The sequence below is a fragment of the Rhincodon typus genome, chromosome 25 (genome assembly GCF_021869965.1).
Source record: "Rhincodon typus isolate 14 chromosome 25, sRhiTyp1.1, whole genome shotgun sequence".
Lineage (NCBI taxonomy): Eukaryota > Metazoa > Chordata > Chondrichthyes > Orectolobiformes > Rhincodontidae > Rhincodon > Rhincodon typus.
Window position 1 is genome coordinate 39,504,720 of NC_063356.1, and position 25,259 is coordinate 39,529,978.

A 25,259-nucleotide genomic window follows, 5' to 3' on the forward strand; every position below is an offset into this window, starting at 1 on the left:
TAGGTAATGTCTTCCATTGCCTGACCAAATTAGATATAGCAGACCATAAACCAAATTGAGCTGTTTCCATGAACTGTACGGTGTATGTCACAAACACACATCCATCAAAAGAGACCCATTGAGAAACAGTAATCTCACAGCTGACAGATTCTCCTGTTTTGAGCAAGGGCCGCTTTCCAAACACGTACTTCACCACCCCCCTGTGCTGTTACACAAAGTAACAGCTATATCTTTCATTACTCCCTACATCCTATATCTTTCTAAGGCCTCAGGTCTTTGGGGGTGCATTTTATAAACATTTAACCAGATCCCAGAATTGAAGTGGAAAATGTACCACAATTAATCACAACATGATCCTGGAGTTCAGAACATGCCACAAAGCATGGAATACAGATATTCTGAAGCATCAGTATTTCAGCAAGCATCAGAATCCCTCTGACTTAGTCAGTGCACACACATCAGAAACAAAGTAGGTTTGCCCAACATGGAGTAAAGCAGTGAGGAGTGGACACCTGAAGAGTAAAGCATCTGTTGCATTGGTGAACAATGGGACAAATGGTGCATCTCCTTAACCTATTAAATTGAAAATGGTCAGAGAAGGAGGATGGACTACAATGAATGAATTCAATGTCCAATCAGTTACAGAAAGAGAAATAAATAGAGGGAAAAATGATTAAATTAGGAGAAATAAGAGATAGAAATGGATATTAAGGGAAAACAAAAAAATAACATGAGTATTACTGACTAAGCCAATATTCATTGTCCATCCCTAATTACCCTGGAGAAGGTGGTAGTGAGCTGCCTTCTCAAACTACTGCTGTTCAAATGATGAAGGTACATCCATAGTGCTATTCTTTAGACAATTCAGAACTTGAAATACTGAGACTCAATACTTATAATAAAAACTGAAAATACTGGCAATCCTCAGCAGATCAGGCAGCATTTATGGACTAGGATCAATGATCTGAAATATTAGCTTTATTTCTCTCTCTACAAATGCTGCCAGAAATGCCAGGCATCTCCAGAAATCTCTGCTTTTATTTCAAATTCCAACATCCACAATAGTTTGCTTTTCCATCGAATCTTTCACGTTCTTGGCAAGAGAGGTCAAATGCCAATCACCACAAGCATAAGCACATTGTTAAAAGAGTATAAAACCTGTTAATTATTAGACTCAAATCTTCGTGGTGAGTTTAACGAGCAACTAATGTGAAAATGCAACAACTTCTCTATAAATCATAGGGAGGTTAAACAAATGACACTGGCTTTTGAGGCCAATGGAGCAACACAAATCATCCAGCAACATATGGCAAGTTAGTGTTCCTGGGGTATCTCCTTTACACTGCAGTTTGCTGACCAACTTAACACATTTTTAACAGTGTGCATTGTACAGACAGTATTATTTATTCAGTAAAATCTGGCATGAAGCAGTAACATGCCAAAATCCAAGCAAACATTTTATATCAGATTCTCCTTTAACCTTTGAGGAACACAACTTGTGGCGTTCCAGCTGTACATTTATATTATTGTGGCAATAATGGGTTGATTTTAGTTCTGAATTAGTGGATGGGTTTGTAAACTCTTAGTCTGATCAACCAGAGTTAGTTTCATGAAAGGGAAATTGTGTCTGACTAATTTATTAGAGTTTCTCGCGGAAGTCTTAACTAGAGTGGATAAAAGAGAACCAGATTTTTGTATTTAGACTCCCAGGATGTATTTGACAAGGCAGTGCACCAAAGGTTAAGTCATAAGATAATAGCCCACAGTGTTGGAGGTAGTAAATTGGCGTCGATAGAGCATTGGCTAATGGGCAAAAAACAGTGAGTGGAGATAAAGGGTTTTTATTGGGTTGGTGACCTGTGATTAGTGGGTCCACAGGGATCAGTGCTGGGACTGCAACTATTCACAATATATATTAATGAGTTAGAGGAAGGAAACAAATATACTGTACTGCAGACGATTGCAGAAAAATTTGCAGACAACACAAAATAGGTGGAAAGTTAGATTGCGAGAGGGATACAGTTTACAGAAATATTGATAGGTAAATTAGTGGCAAAAAGTTTGCAAATGGAGTAAAATAGGAAAATGTGAGATAGTTCATTTTAGAAGGAGGAACAAAAGCACAGAGTATTATATAAATGGAAAAAACTGCAGAAAGCTGCAACACAAAGGGACATGAAACACAGAAAGTTAGCACACAGGGGCAGCAGGTAATCAGGAAGGCCAATGGAATGTTGGCCCTTAATTTCTCGGGGACTGGAGTATAAATAGGAAAAATGATTATATTCTGCAACCATACAGGGTGCTGGTGAGACTACGTCTGGAGTACTGTGTGCAGTTTTGGTCGCCTTACTTAAGAAAGATATTACTTCATTGGAGGCAGTTCAGAGAATTTTCACTAAGATGATCCCAGTTTGATGGAATTATCTTATGAGTAAAAGGTAAACTGTTTGGGACTGTACTCATTGGAGCTTAGAAGAATGAGAGGTGATCTCATTGAAACGTATAGGATTCTTAAGGGTCTTAAGAATCTTCACAGGATAAATGCTGAGAGAATAGTTCTACTCAGGGAGAGTCTAGGACCAGAGGCAATAGTCTGAGAATTAAGGGGTGCCAATTTAAGTTGAGATGAGAAGAAATTTCTTCTCTCAGAGGGTTGTAAGTCTTTGGAACTCCTTAACCACAGAGAGTCATGGGAGCAGAGTCATTGTGTATATTCAAGGCTGAGATAAATAGATCCTTGATCAGCTGGGAAAAGGTTATGGGGAAAATTCAGGAAAGTGGACGTGAGGAGTGTAGGATCAGCCATGATTCAATTGAATGGTGCAGCAGGCGCGAGTGGCTGAGTGACCTACTCCTGTTCAGATTTCTTCTGGTCTTATGGACCTGGAAGCAGTACTGACAAAAAGGAAGTTAAAAATATGGAGGCTACACGTTAGACAGACGGTGAGTAAAGGGAGAACTGGAAAGAGAAGGTAGTCAGCACGTCGAGTGAGAATATGACATCTTGTTCATAATTTCTTAAGCTGAAAGGGTTGTTTGGTAAAGTTAATTATTTTGATTTATTCGTCATTATGACGATCATAACATCCATCTCCTCATCACCTTTACTGCCCCTACTTGGGCAGTAAATGCGGCATCTGGCCACTAATAGATTATCTCCTTGTAAATTGCGGAGGATGTCGGGCACAGACATGGACGGGGTCAGACCTGAAATAAACGTTACAGTCTGACAGTGAGATGAACATCTGGCCTAATATCTCAAAAATACTCCAGCAGTTGCATGATATGCATCCTAAAGTGATGAAAAGTGATACGATGATGCTGTGGGGAAGTGACAAGTTCTTTGTCTGCTTTATCACAGAGTCTTTACAACATAACAGGTGACCATTCAGTCCAACAAAATCATGCTGGCTCTTTGGAAGGCAGTTCACAATCTGTTCCTTCCCTGGTAACATGATTCTCAGCTCTCTTACGCCTTGGGTTAACAACAAAATCCTGACTTCCCTTCTTACTGCCAAGTCTGTAATTTTAATGTTTTACCATAATGAACAATTTTCCGGGAACAATTCTGTCGAATGAGTCATGCTGAAGTCTACTTTATCTTTCCAACAGAAAATGAGGCATGGCACATCAAAACAAAAACTCTCTAAGCTTGCTTAGTGCTTTTAATTCATGTTACTCATTTCCATTTTAATCACTTGCTACTTCAACCTCCAATGGACAATCATTTCAAACCCATACAGTTTCCTGTTCCTTTCCTCCAATAAAGTTAAGGAAACCCAATCTCAGCAACAATAAAACAGAACATTGGAAGTTGGTCAGTATTCATGTTGTTATCTTCATTTAACACACTAATGCAGAGAGCTATCCCCTTCCACATGGTCTTCTTTCATGTTGCTTGTCAGAGCAATGTTAAGCCCACCTAGCCCTATTATAACAACATCTTGCATTTATGTACTACCTTTGACCAGTAAACACCCAAGGCACTTCGTGAGAGTATCATCAGAGGTAAAAGTTGACACCTAAGGGGCATGAAACACAGAAAGTTAGCACACAGGGGCAGCAGGTAATCAGGAAGGCTAATGGAATGTTGGCCCTTAATTTCCAGAGGACTGGAATATAAACACAGGAAATCTTACTGCAACCATACAGGGTGCTGGTGAGATCACATCTGGAACACTGTGAGCAGTTTTGGTCCCCTTACTTAAGAAAGATATTATTTCATTGGAGGCAGTTCAGAGAATTTTCACTAAGTTGATCCCAGTATGGTGGGATTGTCTTATGAGTAAAAGGTAAACTGTTTGGGACTCTACTCATTGGAGTTTAGAGGAATGAGAGGCGATCTCATTGAAACAAATAGGATTCTTAAGGGGCTTCACAGGATAAATGCTGAGAGAATGGTTCTACTCAGGAAGAGTTTAGGACCACAGGCAATAGTCTCAAAAATAAGGGAAGGACGTAACAGGACGGGGACTAAATGCTTGGTCAGAAAGATGGATTTAAACGAGTCTCATAACAGGAGGAGACTCTACACTTTGAGACTTCATAACTCGTATAATTTCCTGGCTGGTGTTTTATGTTCGACCCTCCATAAACTTGAGGTCATGCAAAACTCACCAGCCCACGTCTTTATTCCCATTATGTCCCATTCACCTTTGCCTGATTATCTATACCATTTCCCAGACAAATGATGCCTCAGTTTTAAACTTCTCAAACTTGTTTTAAAATCCCCCCCATGCCTCACTTCTCCCTATTTCATACAGCCCCACTGTCCTCTGTGATACCTGCATCCATCCAATATTGGCCACTTGAGCGTCCCTGGCTATAATCACTTCTCTCTCAGTGACTGCATCACTAACATCCTAGGCTTTGGAATTTCCTCTCTGTCTCACACGCCTCTTTAAGGCACCGTTTAAAATCATATTTCTTTGACCAAGGTTATAACTATGAATCCAACTGCATTTCATATCGATGACCTTTGCCAAAGTTCTGATGAAGGTTGATTAATTTGAAAGTTTAACTTTATTTCTTTCTCCACAGTTGCTGCCAAACCTGTTGTGTATATCTAGAAATTATCCCTTTTTATCTTTATACATAGAATGGGTCTATAGTGGTCCTTATTATGGTATCCTTAGTCCAGGAATTTCACAGTCTCCAGATATGCCACCAGATGGTGGGAGCTTATTCTATTGTGAGTTAGAACAACTTCACATGCTGTTTAACATAGGAACAGGAGTAGGCCATTCAGCCCCTCAAGCCTGTTCCACCAGTCAATGAGGTCCTGGCCATTCTGCGGCCTGACTCCATGTTTACAGAGAGTAACGCAGGGGCTACAAACATGACTGAGGCCTTACTTCAGGCTGAAACATCTCCTGATTCCCCTCTCCAATTTTCTACTTTGGATATCATTGATTGCCTCTATAATGTAGGGTATGCAGGGTACTTTGATCTTAGTAGGATAATAGGTCAGCACAGCATTGTGGGCCGAAGGGCCTGTACTGTGCTCTTCTGTTCTATGTTCTATATTAAACTCCATTAAACAAACTTGATCCAAAGAATATGTGAATTAACACACCAGAAATATAACCATATCAGTCCCTGTGCTGGATTAATGTAAGACTAAAATTGATCGATCTGAAGGTAGTTTTTTCTCCACAGGAAACCCATGATTATAGACAGTTTCCAAGGGTATTAGCAATAATTTTGCAACTGTTATGAAGTGTTCATATTTGTGAGTTACTCTTATTAAATAATTAAGGTTGAAGCATTTTCCAAAAGCTTTGTCTGGATCAGGTATACCTTGTGGTCAGCTACGTTTGGAACATCTTTGCTAACAGGAGTATTCCTTCAGTGCATTTTCTCAAGAGGAACTCTGATCTTGAATGTAGCTTAAAACGGCTACAGCTGCACAAATTCACTGGACCTCCAAGAAACCTCCTACATGGATTCTCATCCCTTGTTGACAAACTTGGTGAATCTAAATATCATTGATGTCTCTTCAAACACACAATCAACTTGCCATATTTACTACCCCCTGTGCACTGCCGAAACAATTTCCAGGATCAGATGTCACCTGACAAAGGAGCAGTGCTCTAAAAGCTTGTGATTTCAAATAAACCTGTTGGACTATAACCTAGTGTCATGTGACTTCTGACAGGATCAAAGTGATAGTCTCAATTAATACTGACATTTTCTAATGTTACAGTACATAGTGTAACTAGGGGTGTTGTGGCACAGTGGTGTGTACCTAACTCTAGGTTAGAGGTCCAGGTTCAAATCCCACCTCCTTGAAAGTGTGTCATATTTTGTCTGAATAAATTGACTAACATAACTACAGCGTAAATCGTTCTTTCCATTTTTCTCCCTGGGCTCTATCTTGTAGAGTGAAACCTCAATTGAGCCTAGTCAGACATTTGATCTCTGACCTTCTTAATACTGTATCAAAATTCTAAAGAAAAGCCTAATTGCATATGGGCTGTGAATTCATGTTTTGTTACATTATGGAGTTCAAAACTAAGGGGCATACTTTTAAGGTCAAAGGAGAAAGATATAAAAAGGGCATGAGGGACAATTTTTTTACATGATTAATGTGTGGGACAAAATGCCAGAGGAAGTGGTAGGTGCAAATACAGTTACAACATTTAAAAGACATTTGGATAAGCACATGGATAGGAAATGTTTGGAGGGAATTGGGCCAAATGCAGGCAGGTGGGACTAGTTTAGTTTGGGAACATGGTCGGCATGGACTCGTTGGACTGAAGGGTCTGTTTCCATGCTGTGTGACTCTATGACTCTATTTGTCCAGGTCTCTGGAGCCAATGAAAATAACTGCTAAACTGCAATGAGAGATAATAAGGTGCAGATGCTGCCAGATCAGCAGAGGTAAGCTGTTCCTTAGCCAGAAAGTTTCTTTAATCCAGCTGGGAATGAATTCATGGAAGAATTCTATTGGCCGTCAGCCCAGGCTATGTTGCTTCTGGGAATCTGAGACTACCAGGAAGTTATGACATAAGCTCTGACCACAGTGAAGGCCTTTCAGGTGCAGGAATGACATTCTCACTGCAGTTCCATGAGCCCCTGATGGTGAAGTGGTGAAGTAAGAGCAAATAAACATTAAACATCAGCAAGAACTGGCGACTGCTGCAAATATGACGGTATGTCTATTGAAAGCTGCCATTAAGTTGATATGGCCAACACCTTGAAGAGCATCAGAGAGACCAATCCGCAGGGACAGGCAAAACAACAGGATTTCATTCTCACAGAATGTTGATTTGATTTTATTTCATTTGTTATTGTCCCATGTAACTAGATACAGTGAAGAGGTTTGTTTTGCGCACAGTACAGGGAGATCATTCCATATAAAGTGTATAAGGATAATACAACAGAGCGAGGAATACAATGTTACAGCTGCAGAGAAGGTGCACCAGCAGCGAGGTCAACATTAAATTTGAAATTTGACAGGTCCATTCAGAAGTCTAGTGACAGCAGGGAAGAAGCTGTTCTTGAATCTGTTGGTCTCTGTGTTTAAATTTTTATATCTTCTGCCTGAAGAGTTTGGAAGAGATTGTAACTGGGGTGGGAGAGGTCTTTATGTTGGCTACCTTCCTGAGGAAGTGAGAAGTATAGATGGAATCAATAGATGGAAGGTTAGCTTGCCTGATGAACTGGGCTGTGTTCACAAGTCTCTGTAGTTTCTTATGGTCCTGGGCAGAGCAGTTGCTGTACCAAACCATGATACATCCAGATAGAATGTTTTCTATGGTGCATCTATAAAAATTGGTCAGAGTCATTATGGAGTTGGATAACCAACTCTTCATGAAATAAAATTGGGGGCACATGACCAGAGGAAGGAGTGATGTGGGGGGGAACCAGTGACCATGAGATTTGAGGGTGGAGGGGGCGAGATCCTAACTCCCATGGTGGCCAATGGCAATAGTGCACGTACACATATATAAAAAGACGAAAAGACAACAGGAATCTCCCAGGCTCAGTGTCCTACTGGTCATTGCGTAAATAAGAGACAAAGGACATCCTAAAGGGATGTCAGCAGACAGTCTTTACAATATGTATGTTCTTGATTATTTTGCGCTGCATAGTCAGCGTGCTAAATGGGATGTATTTCGAGCAGATTGAATAACTCAGAACAGAGCATCTAAGAGGTGTTACAGACACAACACTAGAGATGAGATACCGATCTGGTGAAACTACAACAGGATTAATCATGTGTCAAATGCTGGGAGCAGCAAGTGGTAGACAGAACAAAATCATCCCTCAAACAATGGCTTAGATCCAAGCTTCTGCAGTCCTGCCCTATCTGGTCATGAAAGGTGCTCTGTTTGGGTTCTTGCACTTGGGCCACTTGGCTCCTGAACTCATTACAAAATTAGTCTAAACATGGACAAAAGGAATGAAACTCAAGAGGTGAAGTAAGTGTCACTGCTCTTGACATCAAGGCAGTAATTCACTGAGTGTGGCATCAAAGGGCCCTTGCAAAACCTGATTGAAAGGGATCTGCGGGTCACTCCTTCACTGGTTGTAGCCTTAAAGGAAGATGATCGTGACTATTATCTCAGTCTTAGGACTTCACTGTAGGAATTCTTCAAAATAGTGTGTTAGGCTCAACTCTCTTCAGCTGCTTCATCAATACCCTCTCCTCCATCAAAAGGTCAGAATGAAGGATGTTCAAATTGTTCAACACTCCTCAAATATCAAAGCAATCTTTGTTCATGTGCAGCAAGGCCCAGGCAAACTTCAGGCTTGGACTAATAAATGACAAGTGATACAAGTCCCAGGCAATGGCCACCTCCATTGAAAGAAAATCTGATTATTCGCCTATGACATTTAATAGCATTACCATCACTGAATCTCCCACTATCAACACCACCAGGCCTACAATTGACCAGAAACTGAACTGGACTAGCGACATATGAACCTATGAACATGCAAAGTAGGGGCAGGAGTAGGCCACACAGCCCTTGTATCTGCCTTGCCACTCAATAAAATAATGTTTTGAAGTGAATGGCTTCTGCTTTCAGAAGTTATTGCCACTCATGGATCTCAGAGATCAATGTAACAGCACAAAAATTACATAGAATGTTTGCCAGGCGTGTGATATGACTCAAACAACACTCAAGAATTCTTAAAAAAGAAAGCTCAACACCATCCTGGACAAAGCAGTCAGCTTGTTTGGCATCCCATCTGTGTTATCACTGTCTGTGATCTTTGTTTGATTTCATCCAGGATTAGACTGTAAACAGACTTTAAAAGACCTGATTGTCAATAAACATTACTTTCTTTTGAACATTTTCTTCTATTACAGGACAGGACTTTACATGAGGCTTCCAAATAGACGGTCTCCCAGTAGTTCTAGTGAACACATGTAGTCATGAGTTCTTACATCAGTGATGATGTAGCCTATTAAACTGCACCAGCTAATATCTTCAACATTCACTCTCTCAATCACTGACACAGTGATAGCAGTGTGTACAAGCTACAAGATGTACTGCAGAAATTCACCACGGCTTCTTCAACAGCACTTTCCGAACCCAAAACCACTACTATCTAGAAGGACAAGGGCAAAGGTTCATCGGAAAGTTCCCCTCCATGCCACTCACCACCCTGACTTGGAAAAATATTGCTGTTCCATCAGTGTTATTGGGACAAAATCCTGAAACTTCATTCCTAACAGTATTGTGGGTGCATCTACTCCAAAAGGACTGCAGCAGTTCAGAAGGGGTCTCTTTCACCTTCTCAGGGGCCATGAGGGAAGGGGAATAAATGCTGGTCCAGCCATTGAGGCCCACATCCTTTGAATTATGTTTTTTGAAAACATCTCTAAATAAGGCACAATTCCTTATAAAAAAAAAGGGCAGTTGGTCACTGTTATTGCACATAATCCATTTCTCAGCAGGACCGTGCCTTCAATAGAGGAAGATCTGGTGAAACATTTGCCAGTGAAGAGGAAAGAACACAGAAGGATTTCCTAATTACCCTTGCATAATGCATGGTGAACCTATTCAATGGTCTTGACCTGATGCTGGGGTTCGAGGATTTGAATTACAGGGAAAGGCTAAATCAGCTGAGGCTATTTTCCCTGGAGTGTCAGAGGCTGAAGGCTGGCTTTCCTGAGGTTTATAAAATCATGAGGGGCATGGATAGGGTTAATAGACAAAGTCTTTTTTCCAGAGTGGGGACTCCAAAAGTAGAGGGCATAGGATTAAGGTGTGAGGGAAAAGATATAAAAGGACATTAGGGGCAACATTTCCACACAGAGGGTGGAACGAAATGTGTGTATGGAATGAGATGCCAGAGGAAGTGGTAGAGGCTGGTACAATTGCAGCATTTAAAAGGCATCTGGATGGGTACATGAATAGGAAGGGTTTAGAGGGCCATGGGCCAAATGCTGGAAAATGGGACAAGACTAATTTAGGATATCTGGTTGGCATGGACAAGTTGGACCAAAGGGTCTGTTTCCGTGCTGTACAACTCTATGACTCAATGAATGACAGTGATAAGAAAAATAAACATTAAATACACGGAGGCTGATCTAGGAAAGAAAGTGGTTTCTGAGATTGTCCAGTTTTGCTCCATTTCCTGAAAACTTCAAAACATCAATGTGTTTTGCACAGTGGCTCTGAGTTCTGAACTGAGTCAGTCGCTAGGTCCAAAACTGCAGGATGAGTGTGTGTGAAAGCGTCGTCCTTATACTCACATGCCATCTACTGTTCAACTGCAGTCTTGTCCGACACGCAAACCTCACTGCACAGTGAGGAATACTGATTTCCTAGTGCCAAAATGGAGCTCTCGCTGGCTAATATAACTAACATGGGCTCCCTTTTTATTTAAAATATTTTTTCATATTCATCAAGGCAAGTGACCTGATAGTTTCATTTCAGCAATCAGTGTTAACAATAATAACCTGTATTTTTATGCAAGAACCAAGCCAAGAAAAGGTTGAAAGAGTTTGCATTTATAGAGCACCTGACATGACATTAGGATATCTTTATGGCCAATGAACTGCTTCTGGAAAATTTTGAAAACATGACAACTATTTTGATACAGCAAGCTCACGTAATTAGCAATGTGGTGATGGTCAGACAATCTGGTTCAGGTTCCAATGACGCCATGAGGTTCCTAACTGCTCACATAATCAAAACAGAACTTGCTGGAAAAGCTCAGCAGGTCTAGCAGCATCTGTGGACAGAAATCACAGTTAACGTTTCAGGTCTAGTGACTCTTCGTCAGGATTCATTTCTCAGGAAGGGTCACTGGACTTGAAACGTTAACTCTGATTCTCTCCACAAATGCTGCCAGACCTGCTGAGCTTTTCCAGCAATTTCTATTTGAGTGAACGACAATGTTCCTAGGTCAACATTGGACTAATTTTTCTATTATTTGTATATTTTAGTGAACACCAATTTCACCATCTTCCAGAGTAGGATTCCAGCCCATATCCCAAAAAATAAGCCTAATGATCTGGATTTCTAGTTCAATGATATTACCACTATTCCACCAACTTCCCAGCATACATCCTATGATCTTGCCATGCGCAGTGCTTCCTTCGAGTCTTGTTCAACATGGAGAAATGCTGTTTCATCCTTTGAAGGGAAGAAGATGATGGTATTGACAGTAGGTTGCAACCAGCAGGACTGTCTAACATGATGCCATGAGATTTCATGGGCAGCAGAGTGAAAGTTGGGGACTTTCAGGGCAATTGCTTCCTAACTCTATACCATTATTCTGCCATTTCCACGGGTCTGTACTGTCAGTGGACAGCACATACACAGGGATGGTGATGGTGGTGTTTATGATATTGTCTGTAAGGTATTATTCCATGAGTATAACTATGTCAGGCTGTTGCTTCATTAGTCTGTGGGACAGCTCTCCCAATTTTGGCACGAGTCCCCAGATGATAATAAGGAGGTCTTTGCAGGGTCGACAAGATGTTTCTGCTGTTTAGCTTCTGATTTCCATCATCTGCAGTTCTTTCGGTTTTTGTTTCGGTTTCTGCCGTTGTCTTTTCTGGCGATGAGAAGATGAGAGCCATATGCCATGTTGAACAATTAGAGTGAGAGGGAGCTGCAGACAAACATCAAGGGAATGGATGATTCACGGAGCATGAGGATGAAAAGTAGAGAGGGTTCAGGAGGGAATTCTCCACAGCATGGGATATCATTCACTGAAGATACCAGTTATTAATAGTTATCAGTTATCTTACTTCCAGTAAGATGCTGGCGAAGTAAGACACACCAGCTGGAGCTCACCTGCTCCGCCCAATTTTTTTCTACCTCTTTTCCTCCCTTCTGTGGTTTTTCTTCTCGTCTTTTGTCTTTTTGCACTCTCAGCCTTGGACACCTGGACTCCGAAGCAGGTTCGGAGGCCCCGAGCAGGGGTACCAGTGACCAGCATCCCAAAGTCGGCAAACTGGCAACCAGCGACCCAGAGCAGGGATGTCACCAACCCAGTGTGGAACATGGCGCCATCCAGTCGTCAGACCCCTACATTGGCCTGCTGCGGAGAGCCCTTGGTGAGAGACTGTGATGTTTGTCTTTTTAACTTTGCTTCCTGTTTTTCTGACCTATGGTTACAGAACAAAGAACAAAGAAAATTACAGCACAGGAACAGGCCCTTCTGCCCTCCAAGCCTGCGCCGATCCAGATCCTCTATCTAAACCTGTTGCCTATTTTCCAAGAACAAAAACAAAGTTGCTGGAAAAGCTCAGCAGGTCTGGCAGCATCTGTGGAGGAGAAAACAGAGTTAACGTTTCGGGTCCTGTGACCCTTCCTCAGAACCTTTCCTCAGAGACTATTTTCCAAGGATCTGTATCCCTCTGCTCCCTGCCCATTCATGTATCTGTCTAGATACATCTTAAATGACGCTATCGTGCCCACCTCTACCACCTCCGCTGGCAACGCGTTCCAGGCATCCACCACCCTCTGTGTAAAGAACTTTCCACGCATATCTCCCTTAAACTTTTTCCCTCTCACCTTGAAATCGTGACCCCTAGTAATTGAGTCCCCCACTCTGGGAAAAGGTTTCTTGCTATCCACCCTGTCTATACCTCTCACGATTTTGTAGACCTCAATCAGGTCCCCCCTCAACCTCCGTCCTTCTAATGTAAATAATCCTAATCTACTCAACCTCTCTTCATAGCTAGCACCCTCCATACCAGGCAACATCCTGGTGAACCTCCTCTGCACCCTGTCCAAAGCATCCACATCCTTTTGGTAAGGTGGCAACCAGAACTGTATGCAGTATTCCAAACGTGGTCGAACCAAAGTCCTGTACAACTGCAACATGACCTGCCAACTCTTGTACTCAATACCCCGTCCGATGAATGAAACCATGCCGTATGCCTTCTTGACCATTCTATCGACCTGCGTTGCCACCTTCAGGGTACAATGGACCTGAACACCCAGATCTCTCTGTGCATCAATTTTCCCCAGGGCTTTTCCATTTACCACATAGTTCACTCTTGAATTGGATCTTCCAAAATGCATCACTTCACATTTGCCTGGATTGAACTCCATCTGCCATTTCTCCGCCCAACTCTCCAATCTATCTATATTCTGCTGCATTCGCCGACAGTCCCCTTCACTATCTGCTTCTCCACCAATCTTAGTGTCATCTGCAAACTCCACTAATCTTAGTGCCATCTGCATTATACTGTGTATAGCTGTAACTTTTTTCCTTCATTTCTCTATTCTGTAACTAAGGTTTGTACCTAGGTACCTTTGTATCTAAGATAGCGCCATGTATTGGTGCCATTGTTATACTGTAACTAATCTTGTAACTGAAGAATTTGTACCTAGTTATCCTTTGTACCTAAGGTGGTGCTGTAAGTGGTGACTTATAAATTTTTCACTGTACTCATTTGAGTACATGTGACAATAAAGCTAATTCAATTCAATTCAGTTCAGTTAAATGCATTATTATCATGACAAATAGGGAGCCAAAAGATGTGCAGGTGGAGTGCGACAATCCAGCTGTAAGCAACATTGTGGAAGTTTACTTCAGGTAAAGATGCAGATGGAAGTGGGTAGTGAGTGGTAAGGTTTTTCTGAAGAAGGGTCTCGACCCGAAACGTCAGCTTTCCTGCTCCTCTGATGCTGCTCGGCCTGCTTTGTTCATCCAGCTCTACACCTTGTTATCTCAGTGAGTAGTAAGGAGATGGCTTTGCCTAGATCATGGAACAGAGGGGTCATATGAGATGGCGAACATTTACGGAATTGCTGTGAATTGGTTAATATGGCAGTGGGGAAGGACAGAAAGTTACTTTAAGCAACAAAGAGGGGTAATTTGAATTGAAACAGAAATCATTGCGATTAGATGAGGAATCACTGAGATAAAAATACAAGAATGGGAAGAACTTCTATGTGGCAATTCTCCGTTATATCAATGTGGCAAATGGCCCATACCTCAGGATAATTCTCAGCATTCTCAAACAATGTTGAAATCTGTGACACTTGGTCTTGGATAGCTGTTTCTTCTGGAAACTTCACACTTAAAAGAGCACCTTTTACTAGATTGGCCTCCTGTCGATAAGTAATTTCTACCTCAGTTCTTGCTAGAATTTGGAAATATTGCTAACATATACAACACTTAACTCAGTCCATATTCTCATAATGATAATGGGGAGTGTGAGAATTCCGAACATAAACACACTTTTCAAATGGAACAAAGGTTGTTTGCTTAAACTAAGTTGAGAATTTGTCCTGAAGATAGTAGGAACTGCAGATGCTGGAGAATCTGAGATAACAAGGTGTAGATGCTGCTTGGCCTGCTGTGCTCATCCAGCTCTACACCTTGTTATCTGAGAATTTGTCCTCCCTGGTGAAGATAGGGGGTTGATCTTCTGTCGGGCAGTTTCATTGACAGAAGTGTACTCAGATTGCACTCTGGGCTTTGTAGTTTCACCGTTGAATACTGCCCAGTTTCGCGGGCACAGAACTACAGCTCCCATAAAGCATGGCGGCAGGAACCATAACTGATAGACATCATTAAAGCCCAATAATCGCGTGGCTTTGTGAGGGGCGGGGAAAGGCTTCACCAATGGAAAAAGGCTAAGGGCGGGGTTTTTGATGCTCGGTGCTGCGTGGGGGTGAGGAGAGTTCAGGCCTGAGGCCGCCGATGGTTGGTGTCTTGGGCCTGAGATTGTCAGTTTCTGTCTGTCCGTCAGGAGAACATGGAGGGGAGCAATCTCTTCGTGATGTTGTGCCTGCTGATGCTGTTGGTGTTGTCTGAATCCTCCAAGGTGAGGTCCTGGTGTCCAGGCCGCAGTCTCTGCCTCTGCCCTGAAGGTGTTGGAGAGAGAGAGAGAGAGAGAGGGCTATTCCACAGGTTCATCCATTGGGAATTAGTATATATAATATAGAATAATGATGATATATAATCCAATGGGGCCGTGAGCAAGGATCCTCCACTGTATCAGTACTATGCCAGTGAAGGCTTTGGAATTCTACTTGTATATGAAATGATACAATTTATGTTGTGAATATGGTTACTTGTGGATATGTTATATCTCATATGTGTGAGTATCTATCTACAAGGCTCAGCTGAGCAGGACATCCCCAAGTTTGATATGAAGACAATCCAGAAGCTAATTTCATGGTTTGCAAATGCATGGGAAAATACGACCTTGGTCAGACACAAATGGAGAACTCTCTGTCATCAAGCAATTTTGATGTTTGAGGATAACTGAGTTAAGTGCTTTCAGGACAGGCGCATGTGGCACAAAGCCAATGCCAGCATCTTATTCATAGAGTTATAAAGTTGTACAGCTCGGAAACAGACTCTGTCCAACTTGTCTGTGCTGACCAGATATCCTAAATTATTCTAGTCTTGTTTGCCAGCATTTGACCCATATCCCCCGAACCCTTCCTATTTGTGTTTACATCCAGATGCCATTTAAATGTTGTAATTGTATCAGCGTCCACCACTTCCTGCAACAGTTAATTCCATACACACCTCTGCGTGAAAATGTTGCCCCTTAGGTCCCTTTTAGATCTTTCTCCTTTCACCTTAAACCTATGCCCTCTAGTTTTGGACTCCCCTATCCTGGGAAAAAGACCTTGGGCTATTCACCTTATCCATGCCCCCCCCCCCCTCATAATTTTATAAACCTCTATAAGGTCACCCCTCAGCCTCCAACGCTCCAGGGAAAATAGCCCCAGCCTATTCAGCCTCTCCCGACAGCTCAAACCTTCCAACCCTGATTTCATCCTTGTAAGTCTTTTCTGCACCATTTTACGTTTAACAACATCTCTCCTGTCGCAGGGAGACTAGTATTGAGCACGGTGTTCCAAAAGTGGCCTAACTAGTGTCCTGTACAGCTCCAACATGACATCCTAATTCCTATACTCAATGCGTTGACCAATAAAGGCAAATGTACCAAACACCTTCTTCACTACCTTGTCTACCTGCAACTCCGCCTTCAAGGAACTATGAACCCGCACCGCAAGGCCTCTTTGTTCGGCACCGCTCATCAGGACCTTGCCATTAAGTACATAAGTCCTGCTCTGGTTTGCCTTGCCAAAATACAACACCTCACATTTATCTAAATTAAACTCCATCTGCCACTCCTCAGCCTATCAGTCCAAGGTCATGTTATATTCTGAGATAACCTCCTTCACTGTCCACCACACTAATTTTGGTCTCATCTGCAATCTTCCTAACCATACACCCTATATTCACGTCCAAGTCATTTATATAAATGACAAAAATCATTGGCTTCACATGAAGGATTTGCGGGTGGCACAGTGGCTCAGTGGTTAGCACTGCTGCATCACAGCACCAGGGATCTGTGTTCGATTCCACCCTTGGATGTCTGTCTGTGTGGAGCTTACATGTTCTCCCTGTGTCTGCGTGGGTTTCCTCTTGGTGCTCCTCCTAAATCCAAAGATGTGCAGATTAGGTGGATTGGCCATGCTAGATTGCCTATAGTGTCCAGGGATGTGCAGGATAGGTTGATTTAGCCATGGGAAATGATGGATTATAGGGATAGGATAGGGGGGCAAGTCTGGATGGGATGCTCTTCAGAGGATCAGTGTGGATTCAATGGGCCGAATAGCCTGCTTCTTGACTGTAGGGATTCCATGTTTTGCGGTCAGTTATGCAAATCAAGAATGGGCTGAATGATGATATTGCATGAAACAAACTACACATTTTTTTGTTTATTTTTGCTGAAGTCTCATCCATCAAAGTGGTGGGAGAATCTTTTAAAAAAACAACTATGCAGATTTCATCTTGATTCATTTCGTAACACTGTTGCCTTAGACTGAAAGTTCCTCTAAGCCATCAGTGCAAAAATCAAGGCTGACATTCTGGCGCAGGACTGAGGGAATGCAGAATTATTAGAGGTGCCTTACGTTAAACTGATTCCATTGCTATTGAGGTGGATGTAAAAGATCCCATAGTACTGTTTCGTGGAAAAGCAAGAGCATTAACTTTGGTGTCCTGGCCAATATTTGCTCCTCAATTAACATCACAGAAACAGATTGTCTGGTTATATTGACTTTTTTTTTGGTGTGAGTTTGCAGAACGTGAATTGGCTGTCATTGTTACGTACATTACCACAGTGACTGCACTTCAAAAGTTAGTTATAAGATGTTTTAGATATCCAGTGTTCAAGAAAATGATATATAATTGCATGTCTTTTTCTTTTTAGTTTGTGTTCTATTATATGTACGTATGTATATAAAGCAAGATATCAACGGCTTAGATTTTTCAGTCATTGACAAAGTGAGGCACTGAATTACTGTCAAAGAAACATACCCAGAAAATCTACCAGACACTGTACCACAAAGTTACACTTTTCTGGCATTGGTTACGTTTTGCCACCAGCCACAGGCGATCTCTGTATTCCACTGGATTGATACCATCTAGAAACCTAAACAAACTGATGAATTTTCAGAGAGCAAACAATGAAGTAACAAGAAAATCTGTAGAATTTGTATTGTGGAAAAGTGACACTTCTCAAACACAAAATTAGTTTTTCATGGCCAGAAAGGTTTTAGGTGTAATTATCATATTAGTATTACACCTCTGTCAAGAAATGATTTTTTTCAAGCTTTCTACAATGGGAATAATAGCATAATGTGAAGAAGTCCAAGCCAGTTTGGTCATTTCTAATTGAGATCAACTGGAGAGAGTTTAAACAGTGCACCATGCAGGGAGTCACTAACAGCAGCTTCTGGATTTGTGTGTTTATCTGTGCATGCACAGACAGGAGAAATTACTCGTAGTTTCACAGGGTAATAATAGTGAACACTGGATGTCTGGGTGTGTGTATGAATGTAACAAACATTGAAATGAAATTAACACACAATAACAACACATTGCTGATCCATCAGCATCTTCTGAAAAATATAGTTTAAAAACTTTAGGGGAAAGCCTCCAGATCTCATCATTGGACCTCTGGCTGGCCCGATTCTACTTTTGATATCAATTTGCTCATTCACATCCTCACCTCCAGCTATGATGCTGACACTTCTACATCCAGCACAAACCCAATTGTCTCCTATGCTTGTCAATTCCCGACCCTCACATCTTACCCCTGCTAAATCCTTTCTTTCTTACATAATTGATCTCTTTATCGTGAGACTGTCCCCTCCTGTTCTAGGCTGTCTTGCCAAGAGAAACTGTTCTCTGAGCATTTACTTTTAAGCCGGCTAAGACTTTTCCAAATGTCAAGTATCTAAACTACATTAGTTAAGTCTCATTATATGAGAAAATACTGAATAAGATAGTCCTGTTGTGACAGTTATCAATCTAATGAATCTTTGCCCCCTCTCTGGCAAGTAAATTTTTTCCTTAGGCAAAAAAAAGCAAATCTCTACAGTGTTTCAGGTATGATTTCACTGAAGTTTTATATAATTGTACCAACACATTCTTACTCTTAACACTGTAACCCACTTGCTTTAAAGGCTGACACATATTTTCTTGTCTGATTGCTTGCTGTATCGCATGATATACAAATACCAATATTTATTAGTCTCTAACCCTTTTGTTTTAAATCTGCGTTTCTGTGCTTCCTACCAAGGTGGATAACTGCATAATATATAATTTAGGTGGATATAATTTAATTCAAAAATTTTTGAACACCATCAGTGGAATTCTCCTAATATTCTCATATTTATGCCTCAGTTGAATGTTAGTGGAAATCACATCTCAGCCTTATCTCACTTTGAGACTTTTATTGTGTACAAGTTGTGTGCCATATTTTCCTGTGACTATGTTTGAAAATACTTCATACCTAAATGAAATGCTCCACGTAAATGTAGTTGATTTTGCGGTATCCCTCCCTCTCTGGTGTGCCATTTGATTTACTTTTAGCACCTATAATTCAGAGGGGAAATAGGCAGATTCATGTGCACAGCAGATATAAAGGCAGGCAGGATGTTTTTTCTGCATTCTCAAATGGATTGAAATCAGCACAGGAGAAGGCTCTTCAACCCATTGCGTCTCTGGCCCTCTGAAGGAACAATTCTCCTAGTGTCACTTCCCTGCCTTCTCCCCATAGTCCGGCGTTTTATTCTTTTTCAGAGAATAATCGAGTACCCTCTTGAATGCCTTGACTGAATCTGTCTCCGCGATGCAGTCAGTTAATGTATTTCAGATCTTGTGTTCTTGCTCTGCAAAAAGATTTCTTCTTGTCTCCATTGCTTCTTTAGCCACTTACGTTTTAATAGTGTCCTTTGGTTTTCAATCCTTCAAATCAATGGGATTGGCTTCTCCCTGTATACTTTGTGCAGACCCCTCTACTTTAATCATCCCTATCAAATCTCCTTCAACGTTCTTTTCGAAAAGAACAGTCACAACTTCTCCTGACTAGTTCCAGGGATGAGGAAATTTTACGAATTCATTTTCGCACCTTGTGTAACATCTTTTACATCCTTCCTGAAATGTGGTGCCCCTATTGATAAAGCCCAGGATGCTGTATGCTTTATTAACCACACTCTTAACCTTTCTGGCACCTTTAGTGATGTATGTACGTGCTTAGCTATGTCAGACTGCTCCTGTGCCCTGTTTAGATTTGTACCTCTCTCTTAATATTGTCTCTACAATAATCTGACCACACGCTTTTGCATCAATAACTTCCACTTCAACGCAGCTAAGAATTGTATGAATAAACCACAAATAACACCCAGACGTACTATGTCAAAAGGTTGACTGTTTATGTTTGTCTTAATCATGACTTGAGTTATTCTCAACATAACTGATTGAAAAGACTCATTCTTCTATAATTTAGAAGTAAATGGTTTAGGAAGCAAGTAACTCACTAAAAAGAGAAAAAGATGCATCGGTGGTCCTAAATTCTTCATCAGAGCCATGTCATATTCCAAAACACTCTTCGCTTATTTATTTTTGAGTCCTCATCAAAAGTACATCTCTGTGATAACCTCTATGCTAACGTTACTCACATTTTCTATCCTATTTATCTCAACACCCCTATTTCTCAAGACCTTTCTTTGTTGTCTTTCTCTCTTTTCCCCATCACTCTGATTACCATTCGACTGTAAATTTGCAGCAAATTCTATTTATAATAGCCAAACTTTGGACCTGCATGATTTTCTTTAAATTTCAGTTTTGGCCTTTGCACCACTAGTGCTATCTGTTGCTTTATCACCTTGCTTTAGAGTCAATAATGAAGGGTTTACTCAAAGCTCTTAATCCTTCTGACCTATTTTGTAGTATTAAGGATCAGGAATGTAGCCATATATCTATAAACTTTGTTTAATAGTGAGAAGAGATTCTTAACTAATTTATGACTGTTTCTCTAGAGCTCTGAAGATGTGCGATGCAAGTGCATCTGTCCTCCATACAGGAACTTGACAGGCCACATTTACAACAAAAATGTCTCCCAGAAAGACTGGTAAGGCATGATCCTAATATCTCAGTAGTTTTGTATTTCTAAGAGGAACAAGCTTTTAAGTACAGCAACTTGCTGCAACAAGGGACTAAGTTGGTTTATTTAAATTAAATTTTCCTTTGATTTCAAGGGATTTAGGGATTTTTGCTGGTACTTTGTGGATTCATTTCAGTGTTTCAATCTATTTTTGCATAAGAACTGAAAATTAGAGACCTTGGTTCTAAGCTGTTTATCAAAACGACCCAGTAATACTTGAGAGTGTTAACAAAAATGCAGGAGATTGTTGTTTAAAGGAACACTTATATGAACATTGTCAGGAAACTGGAATTAACAATTGTTTGGTCCTCCCCTGTAATGGTCCAGGTGACTTTACCAGTCAAGTTCCAAACAATGCATAAGCTATTCTGCTGGTCCCCCACCTGGACCTGCTGATCAAAGCTTGACCCAGCAACGGATGACAAGTAGTTGGCTAAAAATAGCTTCTAAAGCTGATTCCCATCCAATGAAAACTAAAATTGCTCCCACCAGTAAACGGGACCTGTGATCTGAATTGGAGGAAGCAAGCAGGTAAAAACTTTAAAACCTCTGATAGGTTTAGAAAGGCATCAGCACAAAAGCAAAATACTGCCTCTGCTGGAAATCTGAAACAAGAACAAAAAATTAAAGAGATAATTATTAGATCAGACGATGACGAAAGGACATCCACATGAAACACAAATATTGGGTTTCCAGAGATTCTGCCAGACCTGCCAAGTGTTTTCTGCTTTTATTTGGGATAATATTTGATGAAATGGAACAAAACATAAATTAAAGGTTTCTTAGAAAAATGGATTAAAAAGAGAGCATAGAGAAGTAGAACAAGAGGGTCAATTCAGTCAGTGTTTTTTGTTTTGAATTGAGGTTTTATTGTTTATTTTAGTCCCATACAACAAACGATACAGTACACTGAATTCTGCAAGGCCGCACCCTGGAAACCATCCTTTTACAGCTGACAATCCACTTATCAGTTTGAACAAACTTGTTGATTTCAGAGTATCAATATGACCAGCTTCATGCTACAGGCTGAAACCTCAGATAATCTACTGGTGGTAGTCTGTTGCTGAAGCAGGTTTTAAATGGATTACTGGAAAACACCTCATTGGATAAGGCAATGCAATACAAAAAGAATAGAAACTAATTTTATTGGTTCACCGTTTATATAAACCCAACTTCCAAATGTTTCACGTGGACGTTCCTGTCTGACCCAGTCTGAGTTGTTGTTTTGTTTCCTCAACCATATCTCTCCAGGATGCTGCTAGAACAAGGTTGGGATGTGGGTTGAGGTGTCATTTTAAAACCAAAAATCATATTATGGTTTGGAAAACTTAAGGGACTGTAGGGCTCATGAGGATTAAGTTGTTGTTACTTGTTATACAATCAGAATAGTTAGAAGTAAACAAACTATATTGTACAGTGCTAAGGGCACAAAATAAAATGCAACAGACTTGTTCTTCCAGGAAAGCATTTTATGTAGCTAATCAAATAATGATGCACCACTAAACAATGTTACACAATTAGGCTTATTGTGTAAGCTGAAACATCAAGGGGGTTGTGGCGGGCAATATTTTAAATCAACTTAGAGACATACAGCATGGAAACAGGCCCTTTGGTCCAACCAGTCCATGCCGACCATAATCCCAAACTAAACTAGTGCCACCTGCCTACACTTGGCCCATGTCCCTGCAAACCTTTCCTATTCGTGTACTTATCAAAATGTCTTTCAAACATTGTAACTATACCTGCGTCCACCACTTTCCCTGGCACTTCATTCGATGTACAAACCACTCCGTGTAAAAAAAAGTGTTGCCCTTGGTGTCCTTTTTAAATCTTTCTCCTGTCCCCTTAAAAGTATCCACCTAATTTTGAATTCCTCCATGATTGGGAAAAGACCCTTGTCATTCACCTTATCTAAGCCCTTCGTGATTTTATAATTCTCAATAAAGTCACTCCCCCAGCCTCCTACGCTCCAGTGAATAACATCACAGTCTTTCCGGTCTATTTTTATATTTCAAACCCTTGCTCAGTGGGAATGGGCAGTTTGGGTTAAATGTCTATTTTACACCCAGAATCTGATTTTTACGGTCTATTACAGACACTGGGCCTTAATACCAGAAAGGGTTTGAAACTTTTATCTGATTAGTTCCTACCAGGCAGGTTAGATTAGAATTATCCCCTAGTATTCGGTTATAGTTGCTACCTTCTAATCCTTAAGAACTGTTCAGAATTTAAGTCATTCTCAGAATGCTGAAGTTGAAAAATCTGGTTCTTCGTCAAAGAATGGCCAGGAAGTAGAATGGAATCAGAACCAGTTAATATTTTGCATTGGTGGAATTGGAAGATAATTCCAAATGTTTAATTGAAGAAGATTTATTAGAGTTTGGACACACAGTGTGGTAAATCGGAGGCAGTAGGCTCAGTGGCAAGGTCAGACATCTGGATGTTGTTGACTTGCATATGGAATAAGAACATAAGAACTAGAAGCAGGAGTAGGCCATCTGGCCCCTCGAGCCTGCCCCGCCATTTAATAAGATCATGGCTGATCTTTTTGAGACTCAGCTCCACTTACCCGCCCACTCACCATAACGCTTAATTCCTTTACTGTTCAAAAATTTATCTAGCCTTGCCTTAAAAACATTCAGCGAGGTAGCTTCAACCGCTTCACTGGGCAGGGAATTCCACAGATTCACAACCCTTTGGGTGAAGAAGTTCCTCCTGACCTCAGTCCTACATCTGCTTCCTTTTATTTTGAGGCGATGCCCTCTAGTCCTAGTTTCACCTGCTAGCGGAAACAACCTCCCTGCCTCCACCTTATCTATTCCCTTCATAATCTTATATGTTTCTATAAGATCTCCCCTCATTCTTCTGAATTCCAATGAGTATAATCCCAGTCTACTCAGTCTCTCCTCATAACCCAACCCTCTCCACTCTGGAATCAACTGAGTGAATCTCCTCTGCACCCCCTCCAGTGCTAGTATATCTCTTCTCAAGTAAGGAGATCAAAACTGCACACAGTACTCCAGGTGTGGCCTCACCAGGACCCTATACAGCTGCAGCATAGCCTCCCTGTTTTTAAACTCCATCCCTCGAGCAATGGCAGGCAAAATTCCATTTGCCTTTTTAATTACCTGCTGCACCTGCAATCCTACTTTTAGCGATTCATGCACAAGGACACCCAAGTCCCTCTGCACAGCAGCATGCTGCAATTTTTTACCATTTAAAACATAGTCCATTTTGTTTTTATTCCTACCAAAATGGATGACCTCACACTTATCAACATTGTACTTCATCTGCCAGACCTTTGCCCACTCACTTAGACTATCTATATCCCTCTGCAGACTTTCATTGTCTTCTGCACACTTTGCTCTACCACTCACCTTAGTGTCATCTGCAAATTTTGACACACCACATTTAGTCCCCAACACCAAATCATCTACGTAAATTGTAAACAATTGCAGTTCCAACACTGATCCCTGAGGCACACCACTAGCCACTGACCGCCAACCAGAACAACCCCCATTTACCCCTACTCTTTGCTTTCTACTGGTCAACCAATCCTCTATCCGTGCCAATACTTTACCTGTAATACCGTGCAACTTTATCTTATGTAGCAACCTTTGGTGTGGCACCATGTCAGATGCCTTCTGGAAATCCAGATACACCACATCCACAGGTTCCCCATTGTCCACCATGCAAGTAATGTCCTCAAAGCATTCCACCAAATTAGTTAAACATGACCTACCCTTCATGAACCCATGCTGGGTGTTCCCATGGGACAATTTATATCCGATGTCTTGCTATATCTTCCTTAATGATAGATTCAAGCATTTTCCCCAGTACTGAAGTTAAGCTAACTGGCCTATAGTTACCTGCTTTTTGTTTACTTCCTTTTTTAAACAGTGGCATCACATTGGCTGTTTTCCAATCTGCGGGAACCACCCCAGAGTCCAGTGAATTTTGGTAAATAATTACTAGTGCATTTGCTATTTCCCCCATCACTTCTTTTAGTACCCTGGGATGCATTTCATCAGGGCCAGGAGACTTGTCTACCTTTAGCCCCATTAGCTTGCCCAGCACTGCCTCCTTGGTGATAATGATAGTTTCTAGGTCCTCACCTGCTATAACCTTCTTGCCATTAGTTTTCAGCATGTTATTTGTGTCTTCCACTGTGAAGACCGACACAAAATAACTGTTTAATGTCTTGGCTATTTCCTCATTCCCAGTTATTAAATTGGCCTTCTCATCCTCTAAAGGACCAATGTTTACCTCAGCCACTCTTTTACGATTTACATATTTATAGAAACTTTTGCTGCCTGTTTTTATATTCTGAGCTAGTTTACTCTCATAATCT

The 25,259-nt window shown here is 41.1% G+C and overlaps 1 protein-coding gene across 2 annotated transcripts in view; it reads left to right on the forward strand.

Annotated features, from left to right (window-relative positions):
- The first annotated feature begins 15,091 nt into the window (after positions 1 to 15,091).
- tmem9 (transmembrane protein 9) overlaps positions 15,092 to 25,259 on the forward strand; it is a 75,969-nt gene continuing 65,801 nt past the window's right edge. The window contains exons 1-2 of one of the 2 annotated variants that reach the window (XM_048611917.1): positions 15,092 to 15,256; positions 20,784 to 20,875. In XM_048611917.1, the coding sequence (XP_048467874.1) occupies positions 15,188 to 15,256; positions 20,784 to 20,875 (161 nt within the window). In that variant the 5' untranslated portion in view covers positions 15,092 to 15,187. The remainder of the gene's footprint in view (positions 15,257 to 20,783; positions 20,876 to 25,259) is intronic. The other variant, XM_048611918.1, reaches the window with a different exon arrangement.